The 12499-nt window shown below is 39.8% G+C and overlaps 1 protein-coding gene across 8 annotated transcripts in view; it reads left to right on the top strand.

Moving 5' to 3' along the window:
• MYO1D (myosin ID) overlaps positions 1-12499 on the top strand; it is a 157860-nt gene that overhangs the window by 34922 nt on the left and 110439 nt on the right. For all 8 annotated transcript variants that reach the window (XM_068919001.1, XM_068919006.1, XM_068919005.1 and 5 more), the window contains exons 2-11: positions 2081-2289; positions 3125-3218; positions 3997-4162; positions 5655-5708; positions 6612-6707; positions 7053-7169; positions 8356-8559; positions 9396-9541; positions 9633-9747; positions 10614-10784. In XM_068919001.1, coding sequence (XP_068775102.1) covers positions 2081-2289; positions 3125-3218; positions 3997-4162; positions 5655-5708; positions 6612-6707; positions 7053-7169; positions 8356-8559; positions 9396-9541; positions 9633-9747; positions 10614-10784 — 1372 coding nt within the window. The remainder of the gene's footprint in view (positions 1-2080; positions 2290-3124; positions 3219-3996; positions 4163-5654; positions 5709-6611; positions 6708-7052; positions 7170-8355; positions 8560-9395; positions 9542-9632; positions 9748-10613; positions 10785-12499) is intronic.

Here is a 12499-nt window from a genome sequence, read left to right as displayed (position 1 = left end):
CTTTCCATTGTGCAGCTCACCTCTTTCAAAAGCCCAGCTCCGAAAAGATGGGAAGGATTCTGCTGATTTTAATGTAATGGTGTCCATTACGTATGTGTGTCCCAGCGTAATTTGCTCTCTTTTATTGAAACAGTGTTAAAAACAAACAAAAAACACAGGAAACCCCAAACCCCTTTCTTCTGTATACAGAGAGCATCTCCTGCCCTCGCAGAAGCAGCAGCACATAAGGCAAGCAATTTGCTATAAGATCCCTTTGCACCCATACATATATTGAGTGTTTAGTATCCTTCCCAGCAGTACAATTCAGCCTGCTTTGTACTTTAAAGAAATAGGGAGAGCAATGGTGAGGGCTGAATACGTGAGCATCCTGTATACACATAGCCACTGCCTTGTTTCCCAGCGAAGCCTTTTAAGGATTAGGCTGTGATTCTATATTTCAGACCTGCCTTGCATCCCAGAAAGTTAACCCTTTGTCCAGTTGCCTATGTGTTCTCCATCATTTCTGTTGAAACGGTTAGGCAAGAGCTGCTGAGTTTCAGTGGGTACTGTGGATTATAATGCTCTTACCATTTCTAAAACATTTTTTTTATAGCTTTCAGAGAGCTTACAACTCTAAAATATATCTGTATTTTAAGCTCCTTAATACTTTAGGAAGTGCACATCAGGACTACCTTTAGTCAAAACTTAACACTGGAACAAAGAGACCTTTTACAATTATTCTGTCTTTTTCATGAAGTATTTCTGGAGGAAACTGGAATGAGAGAAGGGAAAATAGCCTGTGGAAAGTGGAGTGTTAGTTGCTGAGTTGCAATTCTGGAGTTTTATAACACCTGCTAAAAACTGACCCTTCCAAGATGCTGCAGAAAATTCTCAGATGAACAGTAGAAAATGTCACGCCTGTCACCACTTGGGGGTGGTAGTAACTTCAATAAAATAATGCTAGAATTTGTGCTGTAGCCCATCAAGGATTATGAAGGCCTGTGCTATAGCATACAGAGGTTTTATGGTGCCATCTAACGTTGTAAGTTTTAAATACAGGGTGCATACAGGTGTTTAATAACAGCGCTACTTAGCTTGCACATTAGTGTCCTGTTGTTATCCTTTCTCCTTCCAAGAACCAAATACACGATAAATTCTTCAGTTCTTATTCTGAAACTCCTTGTGTGCTGCTCTTCTAGATAACACACTATCAACATGTGAAGTTTTTTGGAAACGTCTTTTAACTTTAAACAAAAAGTCAGTTTACAAGTTTCAAATTACTGTGTATTGTATCTCTAGAATGAAAACTACTGACCAGGTGGGGTTTAGAAAAGGTGCAGTTTAGTATTATGTTCATATGTTCTTCAGTAGCTTTCCCTTTTGGTTTTAGCAGCAGTGATAATATTGAAGTGCCTTCTAGTGAGAAGGCTGGAGTGGAAGCTGATTGCTAGAACTGAAAGGCTGTAATTTGTTTCTCGGCTTGTATCTTGTCTTCTCTTCCTTGCAAATGTTATTAGACCGCAAAGTTAGTGGCTTCAAAACTTCTATTTATCTGGCCTGGGTCCTGGACAGCTCTAGAATGTGAGAAGAAGAACTTGCCTTTAATCCACTTTATGAATTGAACTATATAAACTCATCTTTGCTTATCATTAGTTCTCGAAACAGTGAATTAGATTAGCTTGAATCTTGCTAAACACTGTCTTAGAAAACTTTCTTCCTGGTAGCATGCTAATGTGAACCGGTATCTGGAGTGATCTGCTTGATTGCATTTGCAAGGTAGAAGTTTGCTATGCTCAAAAATATAATTGGTGTTTTTTATTGCCGTGATCAGATCTGTCATACATCTGTGAGTGAAATAATAGCGGAAATTTCCTTTAAGTGGTCAAATTTGAAACTAGCCCTAGTTCCTACTTTTTTGTCACATCAGGTCTCTAAGTAAAGCACTAATATGCCATGAGGACCACACTGGTAAGAAATAATGTTTGAGTAAGATGATGAATTCAAGAGCTGATAGGATGGAATGGGCATCTTGCTTGGAAAACATATCCTAAGTACTACATTTTACCAATTTTCTTTCTCCCTTTTGTCTCATCCTGTGTAGGTTTGAAAAAGGACGGATTTATACGTTTATTGGGGAAGTAGTGGTTTCTATGAATCCTTACAAAAACTTGAACATCTATGGGCGTGACATGATTGAGCAGTACAAAGGAAGGGAGTTGTACGAAAGGCCTCCTCACCTTTTTGCAATTGCTGATGCTGCTTATAAAGCTATGAAGAGGCGATCAAAAGACACCTGTATTGTAATATCAGGTAAGCTGAAAGAGCTTTTCATCATGATGAGCGCTTGGTCTTTGTGAAATTCTAGGCAGAAGAATGATGATTTGACTAATGGTAACACTTTATAAAAGAGAAAATATCATTAATCTTAAAACTGCTTATTTGCATTTGAATCTGTGTGTGGAGACCTTTGCAATTATTTCTTATCTAAATCAAGAGCGGGTAGCAGGAATTAGCTCAATCTGTGCGTGTAAAGTGATAATTTGAATACGAGTCCTCTTCTTGCTCTGTCTATGTGAACGAAGATTGGCTCCTGTCTCTTTTTAGAGAACTGCCAATCTCGTGCCTTGGATGACTGCTCGATGTTTTGTTCTCTGTTTTGATGACCAGACGAATTGCTTGTCATGGTTCTAACAGTGGGAGCAGTGCTTGTACCATGAACGGTTGCTCTCTGGATCCTGGCACTTCGTTTCCTTGATGTTCCCGTGCTTCAGCAGCCTGAAAAGCAAGAGACCCGAGATGGTGTGCTGAACAGTAGCCTCTTGTATTATAGGTTGCAGCACTGCTGCTAGCCAAGCCTCTGCATGCCAGTCTTTTTCCTCTAACAATATTCCTTTTGATCCTCTGCTTGCTAGGCTTTTCGCAGACCTGTGAAATTTTGCACCGTAGCTGGTTCTAAGTTAACATAATGGTAACAACCAGCCAGGGTTATGGCTTGATTGAAAATGTGTTCAGAGTACACACAAATAAGATTGCTTTAAAAAAACAACAAAACTCCCAAACATTATCACAGTAGAATTAAGATACTGTTCAGTGATTTGCTTTGATTTTATTTTGATCTGTTCTGATTTTGTATTTTTGCCCTCAGGTGAAAGTGGGGCTGGGAAAACTGAGGCCAGTAAATATATTATGCAGTACATAGCAGCCATAACCAACCCTGGTCAGAGAGCTGAGGTGGAAAGGTAAGGGCTTTGCAGAAAAATAAGTGGTGATGTTTTGTTTCTGGATCTCTTTCTGTAGACCGTGTAGCACCATGTTATTGGATTGTCTCTTATAGCAGTTGCGTGCTATTTTTACAGCACTTTGCTGTTTTCTTCAGATTCTACTTTTACTCTAGAAATTTTGAAATGCTGGTTGCTAAATATTGATTGCTAAGATCACGTCGAGAAGTTAGGAGGAACTCAAGCCTTCAAACTTTCAAAATAAAAGCAATGGCCAGAAATCATGTTTCCTGTGGCAAATTGTCTGAAGCATGTGTACATTCGAACGGCATGTCAAGTGAAAGGAGCATACTCCATGACCTTTCAGGCTTGCATATTCCTGAATTGCAAATTGTGCCTGTCCTACTGTAAAAGTTTTTATTTCAGCAGAAAGCCACGTTCTTTGTTTCAAATTTAATATCCAACCTGAAAAGAAACTTGTGGATTATTCACAAAAGAATTAGAGAAATTGGTTTCAAAACTTGTGTGTGTTTTGAGGAAGTGAATTTTTGATTCACAGTCTTTTCAGTGGGGAGATCTGGTCTTCAGTTCACATTTGTTCAGCTCTAAGGAGCGTTACCAAAAGCTCCCAGCTGATTTCGCTTGGGATTGCTGATGTCACACACATCAAAGAACATTTCTGCTGTTACTAACATCTTCTTTTTAAAATGCACCTGAAAAAAAGTTCCATTAGAAACCTGAACGCACAAATCTAGATTCATCCTTTTCTCTTCTCTTTTTACCTTTATCTGTACTTAAGAGTGAAGAACATATTGCTGAAATCCAACTGTGTGTTAGAGGCCTTTGGCAATGCCAAAACAAACCGTAATGACAACTCCAGCAGGTTTGGGAAATATATGGATATCAACTTTGATTTTAAAGGAGACCCAATAGGTGGCCATATCAATAACTACTTACTGGAAAAGGTAAGCCAAGTTCAGTTGTAGAATAAAAGGTTTTTGTGCAGTTACATTTGTAAAATGTTAATGTTTTGCCATTACAATGTTTTCCTTTCACACTTAGTATGTCAGTTTGTAACATATGGGCACAGGTTCACTTTAAATCTAGAGCTTAAGTTTTGGCAAGAATAAGTAAAAGAACTGAAATGCTGCTAAGGCGCAGGCACTGCTTTCAGAGCTCACTGTGTCAAGGACCCGTGTTACTCAGAAGCTGATGTGTGTGTGTGCTCTCTATCCAGAACGAAAGCTGAGATTAATTTAACATTAGTAAAACTCCTTCTTTATAAGTTCCTGCTTTGAGATCTCACTGGTGAATAAAAGATTTCTAGGTCTGTAAGTAGCAACAGTAGGCTTCAGAAGCGTTACTTTGAAGCAATAGCACAGCCTTGTGTGATCACTTAGTATCTTTGTTTTTGTATATTCCAAGCCAGCCTAAGCATAATTCTTTTCATGTCATTAAGTGGTGGCCGAAAACATTGGAATATGTAAAACCCTGCAGAGAAATTGGGCTTGATCTATTAACAGTTCTCATGACGTATTTGAGAGAAGTCTGGCTTTAATTTAAGTGTTTGACAACATCTGCTCGTTTTCTTCTCCCATTGTTTCCCTGAAGTCTATTTTCAGAATAAACACTTTATTTCATAAAAAGCATTTAACATGTGATACTGTTATGCAGAGAAAGGGATGGAGCTGCAGCTGCAGTGACTTAAATCATGACCCTTTATTTAATAGTCTCAGTTCTAGCCAGTTAAATTTGTTTCCACTTTCGAAGCAGTTGAGGATTTTGATACTAACACAGACCCTTAATAGACAGTGACTTTGCCCTGGAGTAGGAACGCACGTATAGTCACTTTACATAGTTAAAACTCGCAATATAAAATAAGGATAGGCTGCTTGTTGACTATCTGCTGCAGTTAACTTTCTTGAGCTATAATACACTGATTTGGAATGAATACTCTGCAGACGGAGCTATCCCTTGCTCTCTAAAACAGTGCTCTTGGGTTAGAAGAGAATTACATTTTACAGTGGCCAGGTGCTGTTGATCCTCCTGTCTTGGTGTTTTAGGAGTGGTTACCATAAGGCCCTGACTGTGGCCTGTGGAACAATTGTTTGCAGGCAACATGGTCCTGTTTCTCCTTTCCAGCTGTTAAGTAACTCTTAACCTAAAATGACTTTTTATTCGACTCTTACATGAAAGCAATTCTGTAGTTGCCACATGAGATTCCTGGTTAAAAATAGCAGGTTGCAGCTCTTACGCAAGCAGGTCTTTTTGCGTAGAGACTTCAAACTCCATGATTGTGCCTAGCTAACAAAGTTCCTAATAAACTTGTAAGATTATACTAATTTGGTGATATTCTATTAGTAGTGAACTGCTGCGTTGGCTTTGAAGGGGAGATGCTTGGGGGGCAGGCTGTCCCCATCCAGAAATACCTATCTTGTATTTTTTTTTTCCCCTTAGTCTCGTGTGATTGTGCAGCAGCCAGGGGAACGAAGCTTCCATTCTTTTTATCAGGTTGGTATTCATCTCTTGAAAATAATGGCTTGTTTTCCAGACATGACAGGGAAAATACGTAAAGCTTTCATCCTCTCATGTATTTTGCAAAGGATTCCCTGTGTTGTTGTGTCTTGAGCAATCTTTTGATTCTTCAGTCATTTGAAGAGGCCTCTTTTAGGGGAGGAACACGGGAAGATCTTCTTTTCTATCTTCCAGTCCCACACTAACACGTTTGTAAACTTAAAAAGAGCCTAACTAAACAAATGTGGTAGAATATTGGACTTTGACTCACAGCTTTATTTGTAATAGGTCTAATCCTTGTATTTTTCTCTTGAGGCCTCTCTAGTCCATGTGGAAGTGATTTTATGACACCAAGTTTACTTTTCTTTGGGTTCTTTTTAATGTCTTCCATACTGTATGGTGCTTCCCTTGTGTATCCTTTGGGGGAAATGGCTGGCCTATTAGTATAACCTTTATCCTCACTTTTGTAGTGAGAAAATGGTAGGTTTTTTTTTTTTTCTTCACTTGTTCAGTACACCATAGTAACATGTTAGCACCTTTCTAATACACAATTCATTTCCCAATTGCAACGTCTCTACATGTAGCGGAGAAAGTAAACGTGCTTGCCAAAATGCGTCTGTGGCATGTCATAAATGTAAACGTGTCTGGTCTGTGAAGAAGTCCAGGCTTGTGTTTTCTAGGCTATGTTCAGAGCCTTACAGTGGTGCAGTCCATGTATCTTGCAAATGTCATGCTTGTGACTCAAGGTAGCATAGCTGATTCTACCCTAGCAGTAATTTCATCTCTTTGGTTTAGCTTGTCAAGGGACAGAATTTATTTAACGTAAAAGTTTGATCTACTATGAAAAAGGAAGAATTTTCTTTTTTTGGCTCACCTTTTCTTAAAATACTCTTTGTGCAGCTCCTGCAGGGGGGTTCTGACCAGATGTTGCGATCTCTACATCTTCAGAAAGATGCATCTGCATACAACTATATCCATGCTGGAGCACAGCTAAAGGTGAGGGTGCTGTCAGTGAGCTGCAGGTAACTTGTCTTAATTCTAAATGCATCTTTAGATACTTAAAACTACTACTGAAATAGCAGAAGCTGAGACTAGGGTGAATGTGGAAAGTTAACACCTATCTGCTGTTTTTAATGGAGGTTCTGGACCTAGAAGACAAGCATATGTTCACTTGTGCATAGTCCACTTGTTCCTGCTTGTGAAAAGCAATCCTCTGTGGTAGGATATACATTGTCATTGTTAATAAATACAAGTAGAGATATTTTGGCCAGCTTGACCCATTACCAGTGACAGATCTTCCATGAAGAACCTTTTGTTCCAAACTCATCTCTTTCTCCTCAGTGTTCCAACAACGATGGTGCAGAGTTCAAAGCAGTAGCTGATGCCATGAAAGTGATAGGCTTCAAGCAAGAAGAGATTCAGACCGTCTACAAAATTGTGGCAGCCATTCTTCACTTGGTAAGTTCTCTGCTCACCAGTTACAGTAGGCTATTCTTCAGCAGTGGTCAAATGGAATATGTGTACTTCGAGCAGGGCTAAGTTTTCTTCCTGCAGACGCTGTTGGAAGATCTGTTTGACTACAGTGGTGAGTGAAATTCCATGGTGAAGTAGAGCACTGCAGTAATGGTGGAAGATAACATTTAATTCTTCGTATTCTACATCCCAGAACAGCGGTACCACAGAGTTCTGGGCTCTGCTAATGTTCTGAAAAGGAATTGTTTGGGTTTTGGCAGCTAGTGGGTAGGGAGTTCTCACCTCACTATTCCTCTCTCTCCATTTCCCCTCACGCTCCTCCCTCACCACTGTGATTTTGCTGATGGGATGGCACTTCACTTCATGGTGGAGACTTGAGTACAATGGGATACAGGAGCCCTCCTGTTCCCTGTGTGCTAAGGGGACCCACAAGCCCTCCTCCCCTATGCGCTGTCACTGTAGCTCCGTTCTGATGTCCCCTTGAAGAGAAAAACACCATGGATGGGCAGGGGCAAGAAGGCAAAAGAAAACCACAGCTTTTCTCCAATTCTTTCCTCTTCTTGGGGTAGTACTTCTGTAGTGTGGGGGAAGGGAACAGAGGCAGAGCAGAGTGAGGCCTTGCAGGCGGGAAATGAGACCACTGTTTCAGATAGTACCAGTATCACTGCACTTAATTCTGGGATTGCAGGTGTTCAGTAACAACACTAGCATGCTATTATGTTGTCAGTCAAGTCCTATTAGCAGTGCTGACTTGTCAGCTTCCTTGGAATATTCACATTACCTTTGTGGGCAAGAGCTTTATAAAAAGAACTCCAGCCTAGCACTTTTGTGGCAAGCTACAGTGAAAAAGAAATGCTGCATCTAGAATTTGTACACTTTGTATCAGTTCCCATCACTAGACTCTGGACCTTGAGCCAGTACTTGGTTAATCCTCTGGAAATGTTTGATGTACTCAAATGAACACTGAGAAGGGATGCTTTTCTTTGAGTCGGGCTTTGTTGTTCCCACTGAAGTGGGAGCTTCATAGGTATGTGGATATGCAAGCCCCACCCTTCTAATTTATTAAGACATTTTAATGACTTGAATAGCAGATGAAGTATGGATGAATTGGGGTTTACCGATTGATTTTAATAATAGATTGAGAAATCTAGTTTCTTGCTACTTATTGCAGGGAAACTTGAAGTTTTCTGTGGATGGTGATACGCCTCTAATAGAAAATGGGAAGGTTGTGTCAGTCATTGCAGACTTGCTGTCAACCAAATCTGACATGGTGGAGAAGGCTCTCCTGTTCCGAACTGTAGCTACAGGTCGGGATGTCATTGACAAACAGCATACTGAGCAAGAAGCCACCTACGGCAGAGATGCCTTTGCAAAAGTGAGTTTAAATTTTCTTTCTCTGCATCTGATTTTGTATGTGACATTGGCTCAGATGCATTTCTATAGCTTTTGGTGGTTGGTTGAGTTGTACTTGGTGTACCAAAGAATGACGATGCCTGAAGAAGGCGCTAAATTTTCAAACGCCTTCGTAATTGCATGTTTTTTGATGCTCAGCTACTGATAGAATTCCTGGGTGGATTAATGAATATAGTGTTTGCTGAGACATGGGAGGTCTCTACTTGATGCTAATTCATTTCTGAATATGTGCTCCTATGTTCTGTAGCGAAGAAATCAAATGCTAAGGGAAGCAGAGATGAAGTTACGAAAGATCCTTGATTTTTAATGTGACTTTTTAAATAAGATTATATATTTCCATAGCTTCAGAGTACATTGAACCTACAGACTTTGAAGATGCTTATACCTACGCTAATTTTCTTTTTGAAAGGTGAACAGCATTATTTTACTGCTCTTGGGTTCAGTTGTCAGGTTTCTGTAACTGTTTGAACTCTTACTTGCTCATCTATACAGTTAAATAATTTTCAGGTGTGGAAGTTATTAGCCAGCTGAAAAGCGGACTGGAATCAAAAAGGGGAAGCACCATACCTAGTGACCTCATCAGGATTTAGACTTTGTGTATATGAGTTTTGGAAGCAAAAGAAACATTTTTATAGGATATTTTCTTTTTGTCAGTAGCTGTCCACTTTTAGTAGAAATTTATCTGTGTGTTTTCTTTACTGTGGGCAGCATCTTGAATTAAGCTTTGTAACTCTGTGTTGCATGTACTGGAGAGAACAGAGATGCAGGCAAAATTCCTCAGTGTTTGTTTCCTGGCAGGCTATATATGAGCGCCTCTTTTGTTGGATTGTGACACACATCAATGATATAATTGAAGTGAAGAACTATGACACTACAATACATGGGAAAAACACAGTCATTGGGGTCCTGGATATCTATGGCTTTGAAATATTTGACAATAACAGGTGAGCCACGTTGCTAAAGCACAGTGCTATGCCTTCTCCTTTCCCATATGAGAAAACTCATTGCCTTTTTTTTTTTTTTTTTCCTCTCCAGTTTTGAGCAATTCTGCATTAATTACTGCAATGAAAAGCTGCAGCAGCTCTTTATTCAGCTGGTTCTAAAACAAGAACAGGAAGAGTACCAACGTGAGGGAATTCCCTGGAAGCATGTGAGTGAGTTGGCAGGGGAGGGAGAGGATGGTTTGAGGTCAGTGTACCAGCAGAAGTCCCAGATTTAAAGTTGCTTCCCATGTAAGCTCCTGCCCAAGTCAATAGGACATCTGTGCCAATGCCAGTTGTGCTATCAGGCTCACCATCTAGAAGTCAGACTTTGGAAGAAGCTAACCGGTTATCTGACAACACTTCTATATTTGCCATGGTTTTGGAAAATAGGGAATTTCAGGTCTGAGTTAAAACATCTTGTGGCATCTGTAAGCATTTAGATTAGAAACTCAGTCACAAAGTTTCCCATTTTCACAGGTGTAGAATCATTTGTGTTAACTTAGCCAGGAGCTTTCAAAACCTAATTGTGAAGGAACCCACCCTAGGAAAGGGTGATACCTTCTATTTAGGAAAGAATTGAAGAGCACTTGACCTCTATTTTTGTGTCACCAATGTGAAAAAAACATTACTGGTGTTTAGTAAACTAATTGTCCTGCATTGGATTTCACACTTTTCTTATTTTCCCTCAGTTTTCACTACTGTAACTATGTGCAGTTGAATTTTAAGGCATTTTAAAGTGCATTCTGTAGCAGCTGAGTTTTAGGAGAAGTCCTGAGATTAATGTGAGGTATGTAAAAGATCATCTTTTCTGCTGTTTAGTGGTAGAAGAGCATCTCTGCAATAGTTGCCTGCTCAGCCTTGTTAGTGATCTGCGTATTGAAAACTCGATGCATCACTTGTGAATGGTGAGCCTAATGCTCCTATCAGACAAATAATAAAACCAAGCAGTGGCTAACACTGGTATACTCCTGTTCACCTACTTCTCTTTCACTTGCCAAAGCCACAAATATACCTGTTCTTCTGTGTTTTACAGATCGATTACTTTAACAATCAGATCATCGTTGATCTGGTAGAGCAGCAGCACAAAGGGATCATTGCCATTCTGGACGATGCATGCATGAATGTTGGGAAGGTTACGGATGAGATGTTCCTTGAGGCTCTTAATAACAAGCTAGGGAAGCATGCTCACTTCTCCAGCAGAAAGGTAACTTACTCCTTTGTATCCTCAGAACTTGCTTTGTGTCCTGTATGATGCCTTTTCTATTGTTTAGACTTACTGGAATGAGGAAAAAGATTTGAAGAGTGGCTGAGGTTGAAATCACTGCTGTAGGTTATGAAATTAAATGCTTAGGAGCATAGCAGCTCTTAAGCTGCAGAAGTAGGCCATCTGGTGTGGGTTTAGGGAATGCATTTTCTAAGGCCTTGCCGTCAGCAGAGGGAGCTAAAGTATGCCCAATGTGAGATCAATTTTATTCTAAGCATGAGAGAAGCAGGAGCTTGTGTCTTAACATATCATGATGTCATGTATAACCAATAGTCACAGGGTTTAAATTCATGTGACTTGCTTCCCAGACTGCTGTAATACATAATGACAGCGAAATTATTCACTCTTCTGCTTTATTACAGCACTGTGATTTTTTTTTTTTCATTGTCGTTGGCAATGTTCATCTTAAACTGTACCTATGATCTTCCAGGCCCCTTGCCTTGCTTTGTTTTTGACACAATGTACAAATTAAAAGGCTTTATTCATCACTTGACAGCACATTGAAAACATGGTCACCAGGCTGATTAATTTGAGAATCTTTCACACTGAATAATCGGATAAGGGCCTTTAATATCTTAATGTCCCTCGACTGAGAAACATTGTTTGAAATGTAGCCTTTAGGATTCTGTCATCCCCACACTCACAAGTATAATATCATATATAGGTCAGAAATACAAAATTAGTGGGGTTGTATAAGATATGTGCTAAAGACTGCCTCCAGGGAGGCTGAATATAAACAATAGGTCTGGTTCTGGCTTGTTTGGGTAGAGGATAGGGTGGAAATAATATAACCAGTTTTTCTTCCAGCTGTGGCTTTCCTCAAGTGCCCTTTAGCTGCAGCACACCTGTCACCTCAGCTACCACATGCCTTTCCTTTGAGCGAGGGGAAATGGGGAATTTTGCTTTCCGTGTTAACCTAAATTTTATGCGATTAAGGGGCAGCCATGATAGGAATAGCATGTGCTGAGTAAACTCACTTGAAATCAATTATTTTCATGAAGCCTAGTTGGGGTTCCTGCATTTTAATGCAAATTATTTCCCTTAATAGCACTAATGATTGTGAATAGTGAAGCCTGGGGGAATGGATTCTTAAATCCTCTGCAGTGGGGATAGCATGGGACATGGCCCAGCTTCTAGAGCTGTCTTAGACTTAATCCTGTAGAGGAAGGAGTTCAGATTCTGTTTAGTCCTTGGTCCCATCTCTGCTAAGGTGGAGTGTTTCCATAGGGAGGGGGGAGTACTTTGTGGTCAGAGAAGAGAACTGAATTTCGTAAAGCATGTGGGAGGCTATAAAAGGGAAAGGGGAAAAAAAAGCTGTTTGAGTCCTTACCTTCAGAAGTCGCAGCACAGAAATATTTTTAAAAAAATACTGCCAGTTGAGAGTGGCATTGTCAGAAAACTGTTCGCACAGACTGGAAAGGAAACAAGGAATACAGCTATAAATAATGTTTATGGAGGGAATGATGCATCTTCCTGGCTTGCTAATTTCTAGTTTAAATCAATATAGCCTTGAAAATGTTGACCCATAAAATTCTTATAATTATATTTTTTCCCCTCTCACATCTTTGCAGTTGTCCCATACCAGTAGCTAAAATACCTTCTTCAATGAGCCTTTATCCCATCAAGAACTACTGTAAGAAATCTGAGCTGTTTAA

This window comes from Struthio camelus, chromosome 25, assembly GCF_040807025.1.
Source record: "Struthio camelus isolate bStrCam1 chromosome 25, bStrCam1.hap1, whole genome shotgun sequence".
In the NCBI taxonomy this organism is placed as follows: domain Eukaryota; kingdom Metazoa; phylum Chordata; class Aves; order Struthioniformes; family Struthionidae; genus Struthio; species Struthio camelus.
This window is presented reverse-complemented; position numbering and strand designations above follow the sequence as displayed.